This window comes from Eumetopias jubatus, unplaced genomic scaffold, assembly GCF_037043125.1.
Source record: "Eumetopias jubatus isolate StellerSeaLion01/CBP00866 unplaced genomic scaffold, mEumJub1_p1.0 scaffold_7, whole genome shotgun sequence".
In the NCBI taxonomy this organism is placed as follows: domain Eukaryota; kingdom Metazoa; phylum Chordata; class Mammalia; order Carnivora; family Otariidae; genus Eumetopias; species Eumetopias jubatus.
In genome coordinates, this window is record NW_028274813.1 from 47,772,503 (window position 1) to 47,793,452 (window position 20,950).

The following is a 20,950-nucleotide window of genomic DNA, read 5'->3' on the forward strand; positions in this document are numbered from 1 at the left end:
GCCATCACTGAAAACTATCAGTCTTCCCCCTTTGGGAAGTGAGTTCCCTAAGAGCAGGGAGCCTGCCAGTATCATTCAGCACCAGATCCATAAGCACCTCACATAGTGCCTGACTCCTGGGAATACTCTGAAAATATTCACCACTGACCCTCCTGACGGTGGACTACCTCCAATGTGTGACATCTGTTCTCTGCAGCACACACAATGGAGGAGCACATCTTTTGACTGATAGATCCCCCACTGTAACTCTTGATAGTAGGAAGCATGCTGCTCTTTTATAGGCGGGAAAACTGAGACTCTTGAGAAGTGGTGTTACTTCAGATCACACTGCTGGCAAACATGGGTCTATAGCCCCAGATTTCCAGGCCCATGTTCAGTATTCTTGCCTCCATTCAGTCCTGCCCTCCTTAATATCCTTATCTTATAAGACATGTAAATTCACTGTTCTCATTTTTTTATAAGATGCAAGCAGGCAGTCTTATAATGATTATGTCAAATAAATCTGGCACATATTTAATATGTATAATTATAGGGTTCCACAGAAATTTGCACGATAGTAATCAGACCACGCAAATAACTCTCATGTGATTTTTATATAACTAAACTGGATTCTTAGGTATTTGTTTCTTTTTTTTTTATGTTATGTTAATCACCATACATTACATCACTAGTTTTTGATGTAGTGTTCCATGATTCATTGTTTGCGTATATCACCCAGTGCTCCAGGCAGTACGTGCCCTCCTTAATACCCATCACCGGGCTAACCCATCCCCCCACCCCCATCCCCTCTAGAACCCTCAGTTTGTTTCTCAGAGTCCACAGTCTCTCATGGTTCGTCTCCCCCTCCGATTTCCCCCCTTCATTCTTATCTTTGGTCATTCTTTGAGCCTACAATCAGCCCTAGTGGGGATAGTCTTCCCTGATGCTACGTGTGATTTAGACTTTCTCTCTCCCTGTCTTTTTCCCCTGCATACACGTCATTGACAAAATTATACTGGATTCGATTTCCAAAAAACCCACATTCTCTGAGCCCCTCCCACGCTTCCATGAGTCAGTCTGAGAGGGCAGAGTGCTCAGGATCGGTTGAGGGGACCTAGGCTGGAGCTAATCCCAAGGGTGAGGAGGGATGAGAATAAGCTTAGTGTCCACACCATTCCCCTCCCCTCCCTCAGATTCTGACACCCTCTGAGCCAGGGAAGAAGGAACTAAAAGGTCTGATGTGATAAGAGAATGTTTCAAGGAAAAAGTCTCAGAAGGAGAATACTGGGTGCATAGGGAAAGACAAACTTCCAAATTTTGTTAAGGACCAGTGGATCTTAGGTATCCCTAAATAAATTAGAAGGCAGCATTGTGTAGAGAAAAAACACGTAGGCCTTAATTGAGATCTGATTTCTCATTTGAGGCCCGATTGCAACTCGTTACCCCTATGAGGTGTGTTGTTTTGATTAGGTTATCTGACCTCTCTGAACCTCAGTTTTCCCATCTGCGCAGTGGAGATACCAGCTTCATGAAACCATTGTGAATATATGTAAAATGTCTGGCACACAGAGAGGCACTCAGTAAAATGTTAATTTTGCCTAAGAAAAGAGGGTAATTTAATAAATAGTGGTATTATTTAATATTGATATCATATTTTTATTAATTTTAGTGAAATGGGAAATTGTTTATGTTAGTTGAGAAAATGAGGTATGGAATCATATGGATGGTATGACCTATCCAAAAGAAGCCAAAAAGATAAAGGAAAAGTAGTAGGAAAAAAATACATCAAAGCTTCGAAAATCTTTATCTCTGGGAGATAGGATTACAGGTGACTTTTACTATCTTATATTTGCTCTTCCACATGACTCATATTCCATAAGAAATGTGTATGTTATAATCATAGAAGTTATAAAAACAAAATAATGGGTTCCCTTCCTCAATGAAGTAACCTAGAGTTTCACTGTGAGAAACCTAGGTTAGCAGGCATTTCCCGGACGACCAACGTTTTGACACCATCTGACCAAGCAATACATGGTATCCATTCCCAGTCTTTGAAAGTATCCTGTGTGGTACTCATTATACCCCCAACTGTTTAAGGATTTCCTTTCTTATCTCTTTACTGTTCTGTGAAAAATTTAAAAGAAATTCAGCAAATCCATCTCAAAAAATTGTTTTTCAAGTGCATTTTCCCCAGGATTTAATGAAAGTTCACTCTTTTAAAATCATACCTGCTCTCTTTGCTACTGTTCAGCAGCCTTTATTCCAGGAAACCTTCCCTTTCTCTCCTATCAGACCCAGGAAGTATATTTTTCTAGTGATCGTAAAAAAGAGAAACTCCATGACTTTTGCTTGTCTCCAAAGCTGACCTCCCTGGCCATCATCACTACTCTCACTATGACTTGAAACTGAGTCAGAAAAACTCATCATTTTCTTTACCATATCCATTGTTTACTGGGATGGGATTTTAACATCATATCATTAAAAAAGAAACTATTTCCATAAAAAACAAAGTTTTATCTTCCAGGAAAGCAGCATGCCTCTTGGGGGAAGGGCATGCCCCACACACATCAGATGCCTCATTGCTGAAGAAAATGGCACAAGCTGGGAAGACTTTTTCTTTTTTTTTAAGTAAGCTCCACACCCAATGTAGGGCTTGAACTCATGACCCCAAGGTCAAGAGTTGCCCTTTCCACCAACTGAGCCAGCCAGGCACCCCCAAGCTGGGAAGATTTATAAAGGCTAGTGGACCTGTAGGTTTTGAAGTCTCTCTTCAAGGAAGATATACAAGAATAAAGTGTTCATTGTAAACCCCCTCAGGAAAATAATTTATTGCCAAAATTCTTTACTTAACAGAATTCTTGAACTCTAGAACTCTAATGAGGATCGCTGAAACTTTATCAGTAATAGCGTTCTATGAAAATAATTGGCCCCTGGGAAGAAGGACAGAAAGACAATTGCGACCGCCCTGCATTAAAGTTTAATAGTCACATGTGTCTCAGAGTTGAATCAAACAGTATCTACTGGAACCCTTCTCTCTCTTAGAACCTGTGCCAAGCCCTCTGTAAACCAGTCATGCACAACTCACGTTGTCCGGCAAGCTTCTTGTTACGGCTGTTGAATTCGTGGGGCTCCCCAGATACGGTTTTCAGTTATTTGTACCATCAGAAAGCAATGTTGAAGCCAACATTCTTTGAGTGCTGGTTTTATTGTATTTTGACTCGCAAGTTTTTCATGTCCTGTGCATCCCACAGTTGATGGTAAAAGCGTTTCTTAGAATCCAGTCACTAACAGAGCTCCCTGAGCTGATCTCTGCCTCTGTGCTGGCTGGAGGACCGATGCCATTGAGTAATTCCTCTAGCGGGGGGCCCCCCCTCGCCTGACTGGCACCCGGCTCCTCACTCCACAGACCCACGCTTGCTTTGTCTCAGTTCTCTTTCACCTGGGACGTTCAGACCCAGCAGCCCACTTGGACATAAATGAAAGCTCTTCTCCCACCTTGCCTCCACCCTTCACACAGCTCAGCATGTTAGTGCCTTCAGGGATCACTGGCTACACGGACCAGTTTGTTGATTCATTGGAAGAAAGCAAGGTAGAGAAGACGTTTATCACCATCCCACAGCTTCTGTGGATTTAGTGAGGGTGGTGGGGGCAATTCTCTTTTCTCCTCTGATCTGCTCGGACCAGCTTGTGGTGATGAAATGTTTTTCGATTTACCTGAAAATCAAGCTTTGTGAAATTGAGGGAATTACTGTCTGATTCCTTGCCAAATCAGGAAGAGACTCAAAATAAAGAACGGCAAGCTAGGAGTTCTGTCTTCCTACCGAACTTGTTACTCCAGTCAGGTCGAAATCAGCCATTATTTGGCAGGGAGAAATTAGAGCAACATTTAATAGCATTAGGAGTAATCTGCTGACTGGTGCCTTGTCACTTTGCATACCCTCAAAAGAGCAAACGCAACCTCTGACTCGCGTAGGAGTAGGCCGGTGGTGGCAAGCCCAGAGTTCAACAGAAAAACACATATTTGTCAGCTCTCCTGTACACATGGTTTTTGAGAGGAAAGCTGTTTCTGCCTCCATGTCCCATTTCGTGTCATATCTTCAGGTGTGTTTTACAATAGTCCCGAGTGCTGAAATGAGGTGTCTTCCTATTACAGGAAGCAATGTTCACAAGTGACCAGTCTTTGAAAACCCCCACCTGCCCTTGCCTAAGAGCAGCAGAAAATGTTTTGTAAGTCAGGATGTTTTGATCCTCTGTGGATATTCTCATTTATTTGTGTGGAGTTTCTAGTTATTAACACAAGCTAGTGGACTCTGACTTCGCTAAAGCTTAACAGCTAATGAAATTCAGCCTTTTCCGTGTTTAGTTTGTATTTTATTTTTTGTTCTCTGACTAGATTAGCAGAAGTCTAAATTTTGAGTTGCATTTACTGACTTCATATCACCATGTGTAGCCCCTGGGGACTTGTTAAAAGTGCAGAATTTCAGGGGCGCCTGGGTGGCTCAGTCATTAAACGTTTGCCTTTGGCTCAGGTCATGATCCCAGGGTCCTGGGATCGAGCGCCGCATCGGGCTCTGCATCGGGCTCCGCATCGGGCTCCCTGCTCGGTGGGAAGCCTGCTTCTCCCTCTCCTGCTCCCCCCGCTTGTGTTCCCTCTCTCGCTGTGTCTCTCTCCCTCTGTCAAATAAATAAATAAAATCTTTAAAAAAAAAATGCAGAATTTCAGACCTCTCCCCAGACTGTCTGAGAATCTGCATTTTAACAAGGTTGGATCAGCTGACTAGCTCAAACTTGGCTCCAGCCTCCGCTAGGCTTTACCCTGCCTCTGATGCATCCTCCTGCCTCTGCATCTCTCTAACTCCCGGATCTACTATTTACAGGTGTTGTTTCTGTGAGTCCTCTTTTCATTCACCACTATGCTGGTACTTGGTGTTATTGGGTAGCTCACTGGCTTTCTTGACATAAAGTCATGATCAATGTTTGAATAAATGCATGTGTATTTCCTTGTCTGTCTGTTGACATCAGTGTTTTGTCTGATATCTCAAAAGACAGTAGCTGTGTTTCCTTGTCTCCACACTATGCCTGGGGCAGGCACTGAATTCATGTTTAGGTGGTGGTCATGAAACATCCAGCAGTGTGTCATAATTCATAAACAAATTCTTCTTAAACTAAAGCTAACTTTTCTAAGAGGGGAAGGTGAGAAATCAAATAAGTAAAATAAACAGATTTGGGGTAATCTCTTTGATGAGAGTACTTTGTCCTAAAAGCCCTTACCCCTCCTTTCTTGTCAAAACACAATTGCATTTTTTAATATAGGTGTAATATTTTAAAGCTTTCACTAATAATGTCTTTATTTACTTTAAAAATACATCCCCCCCCTCTAATGTGTTTTTTGTTGGTTTTGTTTTGGCATGTTTGTTTATTGCAAACCAAAATCCATTTGATGTCCAGAATACCCTAAATACAAATTATGATCTTAAATTTTTTTATAAGAAACATGTGGTTATAAATTAACATAAATACATGGGAAAATGTTGAAATTGTCAATAAAATAAATTCCTTACATCTTAGTGCATATTATTTTCAACATGAACCATAATTAATAGTTCATTATCAGATCAAAATTACTAAAGGGATTAAATTAAACAAAGACTACAAAATGTAATAGTGTCTTGTATCTATACTGACATCAGCTTTATTAAGAGAGCTTTTTGGGGCACTTGGGTGGCTCAGTCAGTTGAGCCAGGGTCCTGGGATGGAGCCCCACGTCAGGCTCCCTGCTAAGTGGGAAGCCTACTTCTCCCTCTCCCTCTCCCCTGCTTGTGCTCTCAGTCTCTCTCTCTCTCTCTCTCTCTCTCTCTCTCAAATAAATGAATAAAATCTTTTTAAAAAGAGAGAGCTTTCTATGAGTGGTATTTCTTAACTGGTCTGTGCATTCTAGGCAAAAGAATCTTGACAGAAACCATCACGTAGGAGCCTTCAGGTCCAGGTACCCAACTATAAACATCCCTGGATGGCCTCTCTGTCCCTCAAGCTGGACAGTTGTATTCACAGATGTTAAGACACAGACACCCAGAATCCACCCATAGAACCCACACACCTAAGGTCAGAATTCAGCTGTGCCATTTAAACTATCTATGTGACTTTGAGCAAGTTACAATTTCCTCATCTTTAAAAAGGGAAAAATCATAGTTCCATCCTACAGGGTTATGCTATGAGAATTAAATGCAGTAATATGTATTGACAGATATGATTGTTGTTGATTTAGGTTGTAATACTCTAACAAAGGTGAACTGAGTTTGACAGAATCAATAATCTTTGTTACCAAAACAGTATTCTTGCATTGATTTAGTCAAAGATATTTTGATTCGAGGGGCGCCTGGGTGGCTCAGTCATTAAGCATCTGCCTTTGGCTCAGGTCGTGATCCCAGGTTCCTGGGAGGGAGGCCCGCGTTGGGCTCCCTGCTCGGCGGGGGGCCTGCTTCTCCCTCTCCCTCTCCCCCTGCTTGTGTTCCTTCTCTCGCTGTCTCTCTCTCTCTGTCAAATAAATAAATAAAATCTTTTAAAAAAAGATATTTTGATTTGATATAATTTGATTTGAGATAATGGAAGGTCTACATCTCCTGAAAAACAAATTCTCAGCTGTGTCCTTTTTGTAGGTGGAAGAGGCAGATGATTGGCTCAGACATGGAAACCCCTGGGAGAAGGCCCGGCCTGAGTTCATGCTGCCTGTGCACTTCTATGGAAAAGTAGAGCACACCAACACTGGGACCAAATGGATCGACACCCAGGTATTCAGAGTGTCCTCATGCTGAGCATTTTGTATAGCACAGTGAATACTTAGCATAGAGGATGATGTGTATATGATATTGAGGATAGTATATTATGTATTGAATAATAGAGTATGTTTTTATCAATAAATCTGTTCCTTCTCTTAGTGAACCCACTCTTTGGAAACAAGGGAGCTGAGACCAAGAGACAAGTGACTTCCCCAAGGTCAAGTGACTTATCAGTCATTTTGCAATCAGCTTTTTCAGAGATTAATCAATTCTGTAATTCTAGTATGCTTAGCTCTCCAGTTTTATATAAAGTTTTTGATGCCAAGATTAAATAAATTTAAATGTCCTTTCTTACCTCACTGCCATAGATACATTTACTTGGGACTTACCAGGGGTAATTATTTTAAAGCTAAAGTATTTATTGAAAGGATTGCCAAAAATTGTATTCATTGCAAAGTCAAGAAAAATAATACAAAATATTGCAAACTGTATTTTTATTTTGTGCAGAATCACTTCTAGAGAAATCATGCTGGTGTCCATCCAAGTGGACTTAATTCATGGCTAGGTATTTATCCTGCCACTAGATTTGAGCATTACCTTGTAGCTGACCAATTCACTTCTAAGCACCCCCAGTGATGCTTTGTGCTCTGCTGTCTTCTTACTTCCTGATTAATAACCCCTATTAATTACTAGACTGCATGTCCAATCTTTGGAGGCTCTACTTGAGATATTTGCTTAATAAATATCATCTCAGGCTGGGAAGGATATGTCACTGGCCAGTCTTTAAAAGCTTAAAGGAAATGGTAAAGAGCAAGTTAATACTTTTAGTTGGCAAAATTGTGACTGAAATTCAGTACTGTAATGCTAAATTAAGTTGGTTTGCGGATTATTCCCCATGAATAAATACTTTATTTTAGAAGAATCAAGACCCATTTTATAGTTGACTTTTTAAACTGATAATTTATTCTGCTAATCCATGTAGAGTTCTTCACAGTTCAGAAAAATAAGACTATTTAAAAAGGATTTTTCTATCTGAGGATGAATTTATTCAACATGGGAAATAGCAGATTAGAAGCTAAAATAGGTCATGATAGTATAATAGTATAAGGAATAAATTAATACTATAATTTCAGGATAAGTTTCTCTTTCTGTTTTTCTAAATTTGGTTAAACAACAGAACACAATCTGACTTTTCCTTCAGACACCTGTTTCCTGCTAAGGTTTCTCTCCCAATGCCTGCACCCAAAACCACACATCTAGTTCTTACTCTCCTACTTGGCCAGACCCCTGTCTGTGCTTCGTTTGTGTCTCTGAGCGTGAGACACAGTTGTCTTACTTGCATTCAGCAGAGTCCCGATCTTCTTCTCTTCTTCTCTTCTTCCGCCTCTTGGACGAGCTTTTCTGCCAGGGTCTTGTCCTCTTGATTCCACGCACACGTCAGCTTCTCACAGGTACTCCAGGTAGTCGATGTCCCGCTGCGCACATTTGACTCTCAGGGCCAGGTTAGTCCGGTGCTCTTATATTCACTTGTGTAGGTCTGGCATCTTGCCAGCATAGCAGGTATGTTTTTTGAGAACTCTCGGAAATCTTGAATGTATGCCCTCCTTGCTTGGGTACATTGTTCCAGCCCTTGCTTCAGTCAGAAAATAAATGCTCAAATTATTGCACGTTATTTAAATTAGCCAAGTAATATAAATACCTATCATTCACTGAAGATTTTTAAAATACAAATCATCGTAAGGGGAAGAATAAAAATCACCTGTAATCCCTTAGTTCAAAGTACCACTGATTTGTTAGTGTATCAGTTTTTAAAAGTTTTCCCATGCATTTCATCATACATATATAAATATATATTTTAAATGCGATTTTACTCTACTGTTTTGTAACATTTTCACTTGCTAACATCACTGTGAACAATTTCAATACTAATTAATAGATAGCTATACGATAATTTTAATAATGCAGAATTCCATTGCATTGATATCCTATTATTTATTCTATTAGACTCTTTTTGATGGACACTTATGGACTTTTCAACAATGCTGAAAAAAAATCTTTGTATTAAAAAAACACAATCTGAGTTGCAGTTGGTTACAAATACAGTTAGGAGAGCTAGCTGCAAACAAATCAATCATTAATATGCCCAAAGAATTCACACATGTATTTGGCATTAAACTAGTGAGTATTTGGTGTAGGTTTTAGTGTCTAAAACTTCCAGTGACTTCTGAGCTATTTAAATGTATGCAGTTTACACAATCAATCCTGGAAATATTCTGTTTACACTAGGTCCCACTGTTGAGCTACCTTGTATTTACAGAGCACCTCTAAACATTTTCATAATATATCCAGAAATTCAGTTAGAGACAGTATATTTTTCTGTGCCCACAAAGGCAATGTTATGGGGCAGATGGAATACAAAGTGAGCTGCCCCAGGCCATGCATCACTTCATGGATTTCTGGAAGCCATTGCCCAAGTCAGGCCCAGGTCTGTAGCTGGTGAGGTCAGAGAGCACGAGGACAGGCATGGTGTGCACATGCTGTGGGCAGCTTCCGATAAACTGAGCAATCCCCTTCACTTGTGTGTCAGCTCGGGTCCTCTGGGGAACAGACACCAGAGAGAATTAGAAGTGCAAGTGCCGTAGTGGGGCAGTGCCTGTGAATGACAGAAGGGAGTGGGGAGAGGAGGAGGCATGGCACCTATGAAGAGAAAGGGGGAAAGAAAGAGCATCCTCAGTAAGAGCCTCAGTGGGCCTTATAACTCAGAGCAAGCAGCCAGGCTGATGGGGCCCGAGGTTAAAGATTGCTCATGAGACCAGTCCTGGCTCTCAAGATCCCACCACAATGGGAGCATCCCTAAGAAAGCAAACCTCAGCTCGGCTGGGCTCGAGCTCCCAGGTGGTAAGTCGTGCCTGAAGTTCTCCAAAGAGACATCTGAGCTTTGTGCCTCCCCAGCTGCCTCAATTACACTTCAAGGGTCAGAAGGACAAATCACGTTTGAACCCACACTCACTCCCACTCTGTAAACACCTTTTCCTGACGGATCACAATGTGCTTTAAAAATCTCCAGAGACTTTTATTTTCTAGTAAAAGTATTTAAAGAAGGGTGATTTATTACTTCGCGGTCATGGTATTCATGGAAGCATGACTGAATATATGTGATTGACTGATACAGGCTATAATGCTTCATTCATTCATAATTCAGCAGACCACATTAAAGAGATTTGTGTAGGTTTCAACCCTACCACTGACTGTGACTGTGGGTAAGTCACTTCTCTCTCAGCCTCATTCCTCTCATGTCCAAAATGATTGGATTGCACGAAATGATCTCTAGCATCCTCCAGTAAAATCAGTCTGTCATTCCCCTTCCTTCGAGCTTGACTGATGAGGCAGGGAATAGAAGTGAGTCTTTTCCCACATAAATTTTAAATTCACATGCAACGCAGTTATCTTCCTGTTCTCTGTCTCAATGACTGTCAGAGACTGAGCTAGATTTTCCAAAGCTCACCTCTTACACCCATCTCAGCTAATTATCAGCTGATTTGTCAGACCACTAAAATAACTCTTCTTCATGCAACTTTGAAAAATCTTGCATAGCATTTTCAGTATCATCTATAATCTATCTTCATATATTTCCATTCCATTAATTTTGATCCGTATTTGAAATCAGATCACTGAATTACCTACACTAAACTTAACCCTGATTATTATTTTGTAGTCCCTTGCTGTGTCCCGGCACACTGTTCAGCCTACGTCACCACACATGGGAAACTAAGCAGCTGCTTCGGTTTAACCCCACAGGTGGTCCTGGCCCTGCCATATGACACCCCAGTGCCTGGGTATATGAATAACACCGTCAACACCATGCGCCTCTGGTCCGCGCGGGCGCCGAATGACTTTAACCTCAGAGACTGTGAGTACAGCCTGGGCTCTCATGAATGTGCATGTGTGTTTCATCTTTTTGATCCGAGACGCAACCAGATCAGCACCAGCTCTAAAAGAGGGCACAAAACAAGGATCTTGGGAACTGGGACATAAATGGTTTCTGTGTGTGTCAGTGTGTGTGCGTGTAATCTTTCTGATCGCTAGTTAGTATCGCTAGTTGAGAGAAAAGCTTTGAGTTTCTGATCAGAACTCTCCAGTGAGCAGCCATTTTATGGAGCATGTGCAGAGGACATTTTAAAAACAGTCCTGCAGTCTAGCCCTCTTAGACTCTCTTGCGAATCACAGCATGGAGGGCTGTGGAAATCCTTTTGGATTTTCAGGAGTTGTAGGAATCCCTACATCCACGTGGTACACAGCAAGCATCAGGTGAGGTCAAGGGGCTTCAATAACAGTGGCTGGCTTATCTATTTATTCATTTTTCTAACCTTTCCCTCAGTTAACGTTGGAGACTACATTCAGGCTGTGCTGGACCGAAATCTGGCCGAGAACATCTCCCGGGTCCTCTATCCCAATGATAACGTGAGTGGTCGAGCTTGCTTTCTCAGTGGAAACAGAAGCAGTCTATTTCAGAAGCACTTTTCCATAGCCCATAAAGCACATCTTCAATATTGATTTTTTTTCTTAAATGCACTATAATCTCCATATCTCTTCCTGAATTGTCTAGATTTCCCCTGCCACCCAAGTAAGGAAAACAAATTTGTACCATACATGAAGTCAGAATTGGTATTTTGCCCTTGACTAGTGACCTCACAACCAATAAGGAGGTTATGTCTGTACATTTCAAAACAAAACCTGGATATAAAAGATGAAGTGAAGCACTGGTAAAATACTACTTCCTTTCCAAATGGAAGTTTCTTCCACAGAGTCAGAAGACCCTGGAGGTTTCCTGCCTGGCCTCTTCCCCTCGCTGACAGGCTCTTCCCAGCCTTCTACACTCAGGCGAGGTGGGGTCTGGACCTCAGAGCAGACCCAGGAGCAAACACTTGTTTCTTATGCCACTTATTCATCTCTTGAGATTTTTTCTCATAGGTGATTATTCCCAATTTTACACTAAAATAGCTTAGCTAAAATTAAAAAAAAAATTAACTTGGAACTGCATCACAGATGACCACTGTGGATTCCTAGTTGGTTTAAATATACTTAGCTCTATCTTATATGTGGGTAAAATTATTTTCTTGAAGCTGTAATGATTACTCTTTTGATAATACGTCTCACAAACCACCAGATTGGTACTCTGCTGTTTGCTGCAGCATTTTCAGAAACTTAATGGTATATGTGATTTTTTTCCTTTGAGAGAGACATTGTGACTTCAGTACATGTCAGAAAAATCTCTGACCCAAAAGCAAAAAGTCATTTTGTTTCGTGGTAAGTTAAAGTAAGAATCCCTCCAAGCACTGCCTAGCCAAACCCAGCCTGCAGAATTATTTAACTGAAAGGGGCTTGAAATCAATCCTCCTATCTTCAGTAAGGACCAAACCTAACTTTACTTGGAAATAACCATCTACAGCAATTCATAGGGGATACAAAGTTAGCATGGGGTGCAAAGTTAACTAAATTCATTGAGTAAAAGGTAGCTGTCAGGGTCATGCCTGTTTTTAAGTATGAGTTGATAAATCATTTTTGTACTGTAATTACAAAAGCAAACTCATTCACTCTCGCCAACTTGGCCATAGCCCTCCTCCAGACATGAGTCCCTCTTCCAGGAATCTTGCAACTGTCGTCCCTCTGCAGCTATTTTTTTCTTTGCTTAAAGCTCTTTAAAGTCTTCTGATCATCTATAAGAAAAGTGCAGAATCTCAGATGTGCTCCTTAAGTTCCTCAGTGGTACAGTCATGAGTTCTCAGATGCATCCTCCATGATCTTGCCTGAGGTCCCCACCGTGCAGGACTGTTTGCTCTAATCTTTCTCACCTTTGAGGGAAGGCTCTTGCAGCTTCCTTCCTGGCAGAATTGATATCCACTGCCTGGGTTCTGAAATTTGGTTGGGAGAAGAAGGCTGAGAGTCTCAACAATTCAGCACATAAACTTTCACTTAAACCCCTTCCCCCCATTTTCAGTACAGAGTGGTACCCCTGCTTTTGACTCTCCGTGCCTCTCTCCAGCCCAGAGGCCCCTGTGTTACCATCTCCAGAGAATACACATCGGGCTTCTGCCTGCGTTGGGGAAGGAGATTGCTCAGCTGGGGAGGACTGGGGGTGAAGTCTGAGGCCAGCTGCTGCTTAGGCTCACAGCTGACCTTTTACCATATCTTCTCTCCTACTTCCAAGGGCACCGGTGCTGCCAAGTCCTGAGCCTTCAGGGGCTTTGGGGCATAAATTTAATTGCTTTTTGGCTCTTCTATTCAGTTTTCCTGGGTCTTCTGGCCCAATTACCACTCGCCCATCTATTTTTCAGCTTCAAAAAGGTTGTTGCTATTGTCTTGTCTCCCATTCCCTTCATCCTGTATGCCTTCTTTAAATCCCTTTACACTTCAGGAAAGAGCAAAGCCTGATGCTTGGCCTTCAACCTGCCCTCTTCCTCCAGATGTCCTATGAGCTTTCGTCTTAAAGTTCTCTGGGCAGGAGATCCCTGGCATATTTTGGCCACGCCTCACAGTGTGAGCCACTCTCACTCCGTCTCTCTGGCTTGAAGTTTTTTGAAGGGAAGGAGCTGAGATTGAAGCAGGAGTACTTTGTGGTGGCTGCTACCTTGCAAGATGTCATCCGACGTTTCAAAGCCTCCAAGTTTGGCTCCACGGATAGTGCCAAAACGGCTTTTGATGCCTTTCCAGACCAGGCAAGTATTCTGTCTTTGAACACGGACAGAGACAATGAGGGATCAGGACTTCCTATCAGATTTACTCCCCTTTCTCAGTGCTAAAAAAGTTGAGTAGGTGCGGTAGGCTTAAAGCGCCTCACCGAGGGTGGGCATTCTGTTTGGTGCTTTGTGCAGATGTACACGAGGGTAAGGAACCCAGACTTCGGGCCATCCATCACCTGCACGCTGATGCCTTTTCCCCATACAGGTTGCCATCCAGCTGAATGACACACACCCCGCACTCGCCATCCCTGAGCTGATGAGGATTTTTGTGGATATTGAAAAACTGCCCTGGTCCAAGGTCTGGAGTGTTTGGCTTCCTTTTCGTTTAATTAAATAGTATATCTGTGGTTCAGAGATTTTTGCCAAAAGCTCCTTTTACAGTTTTTCAAAATAAATTACTGTTGCTCACTTCCAATGGTTAAAGGTGAAGTCTGCCTGGTGCTAACATTTCTCTGTCCTTACAGCTTTACAGGGAGGAAGACTAATAAATAAATACATTCCTAATGGGACACAGCTCAGTAGCTCAGACTTACACTGTGATTGCCATTTTTGGGTCGAAAAGGATTCTAAATTAAATTCTCCAACCTCAGAACACAGCTAATTATGTGTCTCCACCAGTTTGCAAATCAGTATTTTAAACGTACTCTGTACTTTTCACGGAACATTACTTGTTTGTATTGCTCAGATTTTGCTTTTAATAAACGGCATGTTAGGATAGTAGAGAAGACTTATCCGTATGTTGTCTTCAGTTTTCTCAGACAGTTTTACAAATGGCTGCTTCCCCTCCTCCAACCCCAGAAAAAAACCATATTCCCATTCGCTGGATGATTTGGACCCTGGTGGAATTGAGTGTGTCTAACTGTATGGACTATGTCTAACTGTGTCTGTCTAACTGTTGCAGACTGGCAGGAGCTGAGGGAATGTTTGGTCTTGTGTGATGGGGTATGCACCTGCAGGGTAGCCTTTTTGCAGAGGGAAGCAACTAACTCTTCTCCCCTTCCCTCAGGCCTGGGAGATCACCCAGAAGACCTTTGCATACACCAACCACACGGTGCTCCCAGAGGCTCTGGAGCGCTGGCCCGTAGGGCTGGTGGAAAAGTTGCTTCCTCGACATTTGCAAATCATTTATGAGATAAATCAGAAGCATTTGGATGTAAGTCATTTTGAGGGATTCATACCCCTTTTGAGAATGAGGTCTTGAGATGTTAAGGGTGGCTGGGATGTTCCCTCTCACCAAACTGGAGGCCCAAACGTCATAGATACATCATAGTATTCATAGATACATCAAAAGTATTCAAGACTGGGTGGGGCTCTGTTAAAGACACTTTTTTGAAAACACTAAAATGGAGGATGGCATCTCCCCAGGGCAAACCCAGCCCCTCTCTGTGGTAGTGAAGTTCCATATTTGCTCCATTAGAGATTTTGCTGGGGAAGTGAATGACATTGTCTTAACGTTGCTTTAAACCTGAGTGGCCAGCAAGGCCTTTCTCTTCCCTTGGCTAGAGAATTGCGGCCTTGTTTCCTAAAGATGTCGACCGTCTGAGAAGAATGTCTCTGATTGAAGAGGAAGGAGGCAAAAGGATCAACATGGCCCATCTCTGCATTGTGGGCTCCCATGCTGTGAATGGCGTGGCTAAAATTCACTCAGACATTGTGAAGACCCAAGTGTGAGTCTCCATTCCTGTGGTGGTGGGTTCAACATCGCTGTATTAATGCACCGATGCTAGTAAATGCAAGGATGCATTTTGGGATGAAGAAAGGCCCTGTCAAAATGTGCAAAAGTATTTTCTTCTATACAAAGTAACTTCTTTTCAAAAAGAAAATGCCTTCCTCTCTGAACCATCCTACTTCTAGATGTAGGAGCCAAAAAAAAAACAACCTATTCTACTGAAAATCTGGTGTATATATATCAGTGCCAGGAAATCATATGGAGGTGACTTGATTTGGAATTTTTCTTATAATTATGTTGAATTGCAAATGGATCTCAATTTAGAATGACAGCAGTAGTGCTGCCAGCCACCCCCCCCCCCCCACCGCCACCTTTAATCTCTCTAAGCCTACCCTTGGCTTCTGGAATGTAAAAGGAACCTGCTCTTTCAAATTCAGCGATGTGTCTCTTCCAACTCCAGATTCAAGGACTTCAGTGAGCTAGAACCAGACAAATTTCAGAATAAAACCAATGGGATCACTCCGAGGCGCTGGCTCTTACTCTGCAACCCAGGGCTGGCAGAGTTAATAGCGGAGGTAAGGGGGAAGTCAGGGGAGGCCTGGCTGCAAGGCTACAGGTGGATGAGTGCCCTTATAATTTGAGAATCCAGTCCAGCCCTCAGCCGGTGACATGTGCTGTCCCACAAGGCTCCGTGCTTGATTGAATTCTCTGCTCTAGCCTGCTTGAAATTCTTAATTTTTTAAACAAGGGGTCCACAGGTTCCGTAGCTGGCTGCCAGGACTCCTGTGGCCCACAGATGGAAGATGGTGGCCCTATTTAGTAAGCGAAGGTGATAAAAATAACTAGTAGAACCTGGGTTCTGCGTTACCCCTTGTAGGTAGGTCATCTGTTTTTAAGCACTTACTGCCACTGAAACTACAGTTAAGATACTAGCAGAGGGTTCTTCCCAGCCAGCATTTCCAGCCGTTCCGTGTGAGGCGCACTAGTCAGCTGTCCTGTTGTAGGCGCCCACCACAGACTGACAGAAACTGCGTATGTGGGCTGGACTGCCGTCCCTGACTAACATAACCTCTTCTTTAAACTGGAAGAAAATCGGGGAAGACTACATGAAAGACTTAAGCCAGCTGACGAAGCTGCAGGGCTTCCTGGACAATGACATCTTCCTCCGAGAAATCGCCAGCGTGAAGCAGGTGAGGCTTCCCAGTGTGGATTCCTTCGGCAGCACTAGTTCTGAGGGTTTATGAAGCTCCCCCACCCCACCCCACCCCCAATTTTAAAAAACAGACTAGCTGTTGATGCTTCCGAGTCAAAAGGGCCCCGGCATGGCGCACTGTCTCCACAGGAGAACAAGCTCAAGTTTTCTCAGTTCCTGGAGAAGGAGTACAAAGTGAAGATCAACCCCTCCTCCATGTTCGATGTGCACGTGAAGCGCATCCACGAGTACAAGCGGCAGCTCCTGAACTGCCTGCACGTGGTCACCATGTACAACCGTGAGTCACCCCGCGGCCGCCACACCCCCCGGAGGCGGGAGCCTCACCACCCCAACCCGCACCCGCCCTCCATTCCACCCACTCCTAAATCTTTTTCAGGCATTAAGAAAGACCCCAGGAAGTTATTCGTGCCCAGAACAGTCATAATCGGTGGCAAAGTAAGCTGATTGTATTCACTGGGGATGCGGGGGCCCAGATCTCTTGCCATTTCTCCACTTCATCACGGCTGCCTGCCAACCGTGTGTTTGCCGTTCTTCCCCAAGGCTGCCCCAGGATATCACATGGCCAAAATGATCATAAAGCTCATCACCTCGGTGGCAAATGTGGTGAACAATGACCCTGTAGTTGGAAACAAGTTGAAAGTCATCTTCTTGGAGAACTACAGAGTGTCTCTTGCTGAAAAAGGTAGTATCCTCATCCCAAATCAGGCAGGGCCAGGGCAAATTCTCGGGAAAGGTTACATGGTAGGGAAAAATGAGGTGGCTGGGTTCTGGGGGTCAGTAACTTAGAATAGAAAGTGTCACTCTTGGGCAAAATTAGGGCCTAGGCTAAGAGTCGTGGAGATGATCCAGCTGACAATGAGATTGCTGTCCCAGGAGTCAGTATCACCAGTTACCTTTGCAAGTGCATTTTCCTGCCAGCTAGCTAGCCAGAGTTGGGTGCTGCAGGAGGTGGCCCTGAAGTTTGGGCAAAGCGCAGACCGGGCTCTACAAAGGAAAGGAAAAGAAAGGGTCTTCCATTCCCAGCTCCAGTTTTGCAACAGAACACCAATTCCCCAGCCCCCAATATTCCTCTGGTCACTTAGTGGAATGAAGAAGGGCTGTCATTTGTTCACATGGCAACAGGGAATGAGGACAGATGTCAGGCTGCCAATCATGAGGCTTAGATGTGCTTAGACTGATCATGCACGGAGTTCCCACATGGGGGCAGTTAGACTGGCAAAAAGCCAACATCCTTTTCTCTATTGCTCTCTTTGCTTATTTGCATCATGTGCTTACAAAGCACCATCCACATGCAGATGCCAACTGTGCATTCACCCCAGTCCCAAATTGAAAACAGACCTTTCTCTTTTTGAGGTATTTTTGGGTCCTCTGATGTTACTCTTTAAGACTGTATGCAGAAAGAGAAGAGCCAGGTTCCTACCGATGCAAATGAAGAGATATCTAATCCACAAATAAGACTTCAAAGTAAAACGAGAATTGGTTCTGACCTTTGAATTCAAAAGAGGGAGAAGGAGGCCTTCCGGCAGCACTAATTTATGTGTAAATTAGGCTGAAAGGTCAGAGGCTTGGTGTCTAGCCCCAGGCACACCTCAGGTGCACCCGGTGCATTTCTCTGCCATATAAGCGGGAGGGAGGGAGGAAGTGGAAAGTGGAAGGAATGCGGAGGATCCAATTTCCTCAGATTATAAAGGAAGGGTCAGGAGAGACTGAATTTTAAAGATCAAGAAAGAGAAGTTTCAATCTATTTTATAAAGTTATCAAGCAGAAGAAATAAAAACAAAACCATAACAAAAATTGGAAGGAAGAGCAGGAAAGAGAGAAACGTAGTGTCAGCTTTTATAGCAGAGCGTAACAGGTGCTCTCTGGAGTTTACAGACCAAGGAAGAGTAGTATGAGCATATAATTATTTAGCACTGTGGCCATCACCACCCAGATAGCACATCAAAAATGGACAAAAGCAGTTGCCTGAGTCAAGGGGAAGAGTGAGATCCATCCTTCCATACCATATGAATGTTTACCTTGATGTACATGGTCTATTTTAATGTGATCAGAACAGGCCAGCTAGATAAATACTCAGATACAATAGGAGAAGATCTAGAGACAGAATCACTGATTTTAATATACCTTGCTTGCAGTCATTCCAGCTACAGATCTGTCTGAGCAGATCTCCACTGCAGGCACTGAAGCCTCAGGGACAGGCAATATGAAATTCATGCTGAATGGGGCCCTGACCATTGGGACCATGGATGGAGCCAACGTGGAAATGGCAGAGGAAGCTGGGGAAGAGAACCTGTTCATCTTTGGCATGAGAGTAGATGATGTGGCCGCTTTGGACAAGAAAGGGTAAGGGAGCAGCTCCTTATTGGGCAGGTGCTCCACCCCCACCCCCACGAGGGTGCCTGCCCACCCAGGTATCCCACTGAGTTGGGGTCATGTGAAATGCGGCCACACAACATTTCCCATGCGCCTGGGCAGCCTCCTCACAGCTTAGTTTTATTAAACTGTATTTTAACGGATTGGATTATTTTTAGTATTTACTGTTCTTTGGGTCTTCAGTTATAGGGAACTAATCAAATTTAGGGGGGAAATTTTTCCAGATCTAATCAAATATTATTGATACTCATGTTGAACTCTATAATAATAGCTTCTGTAAATGCTAATGTTTCTGAGTGCATTTTTCACAGCTAATGTAGCATCTAGTGTATTATTTTTGTTTCATTTTTGAATTCTAGTATAGTTAATGTAGTATTACATTAGTTTCAGGTGTACAGTATAGTAATTCAACAATTCAGTACATCACCTGCCCACCCAGGTATCCAATTGAGGCAGGGTCATGTGAAATGCGGCTACAGAACATCTCCCATGCTCCTGGGCAGCCTCCTCACAGCTTAGTTTTATTAAACCCAGCAAGTGAACGTGAAAGGAACTTGGGCACAGGTGCATGAGGTCCTTGCTATTCATTATCGGCCGGTGTAGTTGGTTACATTAGTTTCAGGTGTACAATACAGTAATTCAACAATTCAGTACATCACCCTGTGCTCATCATGGCAAGTGCACTCCTTAATCCCCATCACCTGTTTAACCCATTCCCTCACCCCCAACCCATCTCCCCTCTGGTAACCATAAGTTTGTTCCCTGTAGTTAAGAGTCTGTTTTTTTGGTTATTCTCTTTTTTTCTTCATTTGTTTGTTTTGTTTCTTTAAGTTTTATATATAAGTGGAATCATATGGTATTTGTCTTTCTCTGACTCACTTATTTCACTTAGCATTATATTCTCTAGATCTATCCATGTTGCAAAGGGCAAGATTTCATTCTTTTTATGGCTGAGTAATATTCCATTATGTGTGTATACCACTTCTTTATCCATTCAACTATCAGCAGACACTTGGGCTGCTTCCATAATTTGGCTACTGTAAATAATGCTGCAATAAACATAGGGGTGTATGTATCCCTTTGAGTTAGGGTTTTTGTATTCTTGGGTAAATACCCAGTGGTAAATTTATTGGATCATATGGTAGTTCTATTTTTAATTTTTTGAGGAACCTCCATACTGTTTTCTACAGTGGCTGCACCAGTTTGCATTCCCACCAGCAGAGCACGAGGGTTCCTTTTCTCTGCATGGTCGCCAGCACTTGTTGTTTTATTACATTTTTTATTTTAGCCATTCTGACAGGTGTGAGGTGATATCTCATTGTGGTTTTAATTTGCATTTCCCTGATGATGAGTGATGTTGAGCATCTTTTCATGTTTCTGTCAGCCATCTGGATGTCTTCTTCCCATATTTAATTGGATTATTTGTCTTTTTGGTGTTGAGTTATATAGGTCTTTATATATTTTCAATACTAACTTTCTCAGGTAAGTCATTTGCAGATATCTTCTCCCATCCAGTAGGTTGTCTTTTAGTTTTGTTGATAGTTTCCTTCGCTTTGCAGAAGCTTTTTATTTTGATGTAGCCCCAAAAGTTTGTTTTGTTGCCCTTGCCTCAGGAGACATAAACAGAAGAATGTTGCTACAGCACATGTCAGAGAAATGACTGCCTGTGCTCTCTTCTAGGACTTTTATGGTTTCAGGTTCACATTTAGGTCTTTAATCTATTTTGAGTTTATTTTTGTGTATGGTGTAAGAAAGTGGTCCAGTTTCATTCTTTTGCTTGTAGCTGACCAGTTTTCCCAGTACCATTTGTTGAAGAGATTTTTTTTCCCGTTGAATATTCTTGCATCCTTTGTCTAAGATTAATTGACCAGATAATCATGATCTATGTATCTGTTTTTTTTTTTTTAAAGGATGTTGCAGTCTTTTTTTTTTTTTAATGATTTTATTTATTTATTCATGAGCGACAGAGGTGGGGAGAGAGAGAGAGAGAGAGAGAGAGAAGCAGAGGGAGAAGCAGGCTCCCAAGGAGCAGGGAGCCCGATGCGGGACTCGATCCCAGGACCCTGGGATCGTGACCTGAGCCGAAGGCAGACGCTTAACCATCTGAGCCACCCAGGCGCCCTATGTATCTGTTTTTGTGCCAGTACCATACTGTTTTGATTACTGCAGCTATATAATATATCTTGAAATGTGATACCTC

General features: G+C 42.7%; 1 protein-coding gene across 5 annotated transcripts in view; it reads left to right on the forward strand.

Moving 5' to 3' along the window:
- Positions 1–20,950, forward strand: part of PYGL (glycogen phosphorylase L) — a 100,586-nt gene that overhangs the window by 11,483 nt on the left and 68,153 nt on the right. For all 5 annotated transcript variants that reach the window (XM_088024590.1, XM_028107907.2, XM_028108037.2 and 2 more), the window contains exons 5-17: positions 6,636–6,767; positions 10,554–10,665; positions 11,134–11,216; positions 13,328–13,471; positions 13,701–13,793; positions 14,502–14,648; positions 14,999–15,162; positions 15,625–15,739; positions 16,253–16,354; positions 16,507–16,654; positions 16,754–16,812; positions 16,918–17,059; positions 18,513–18,720. In XM_088024590.1, the coding sequence (XP_087880716.1) occupies positions 6,636–6,767; positions 10,554–10,665; positions 11,134–11,216; positions 13,328–13,471; positions 13,701–13,793; positions 14,502–14,648; positions 14,999–15,162; positions 15,625–15,739; positions 16,253–16,354; positions 16,507–16,654; positions 16,754–16,812; positions 16,918–17,059; positions 18,513–18,720 (1,649 nt within the window). The remainder of the gene's footprint in view (positions 1–6,635; positions 6,768–10,553; positions 10,666–11,133; positions 11,217–13,327; positions 13,472–13,700; positions 13,794–14,501; positions 14,649–14,998; positions 15,163–15,624; positions 15,740–16,252; positions 16,355–16,506; positions 16,655–16,753; positions 16,813–16,917; positions 17,060–18,512; positions 18,721–20,950) is intronic.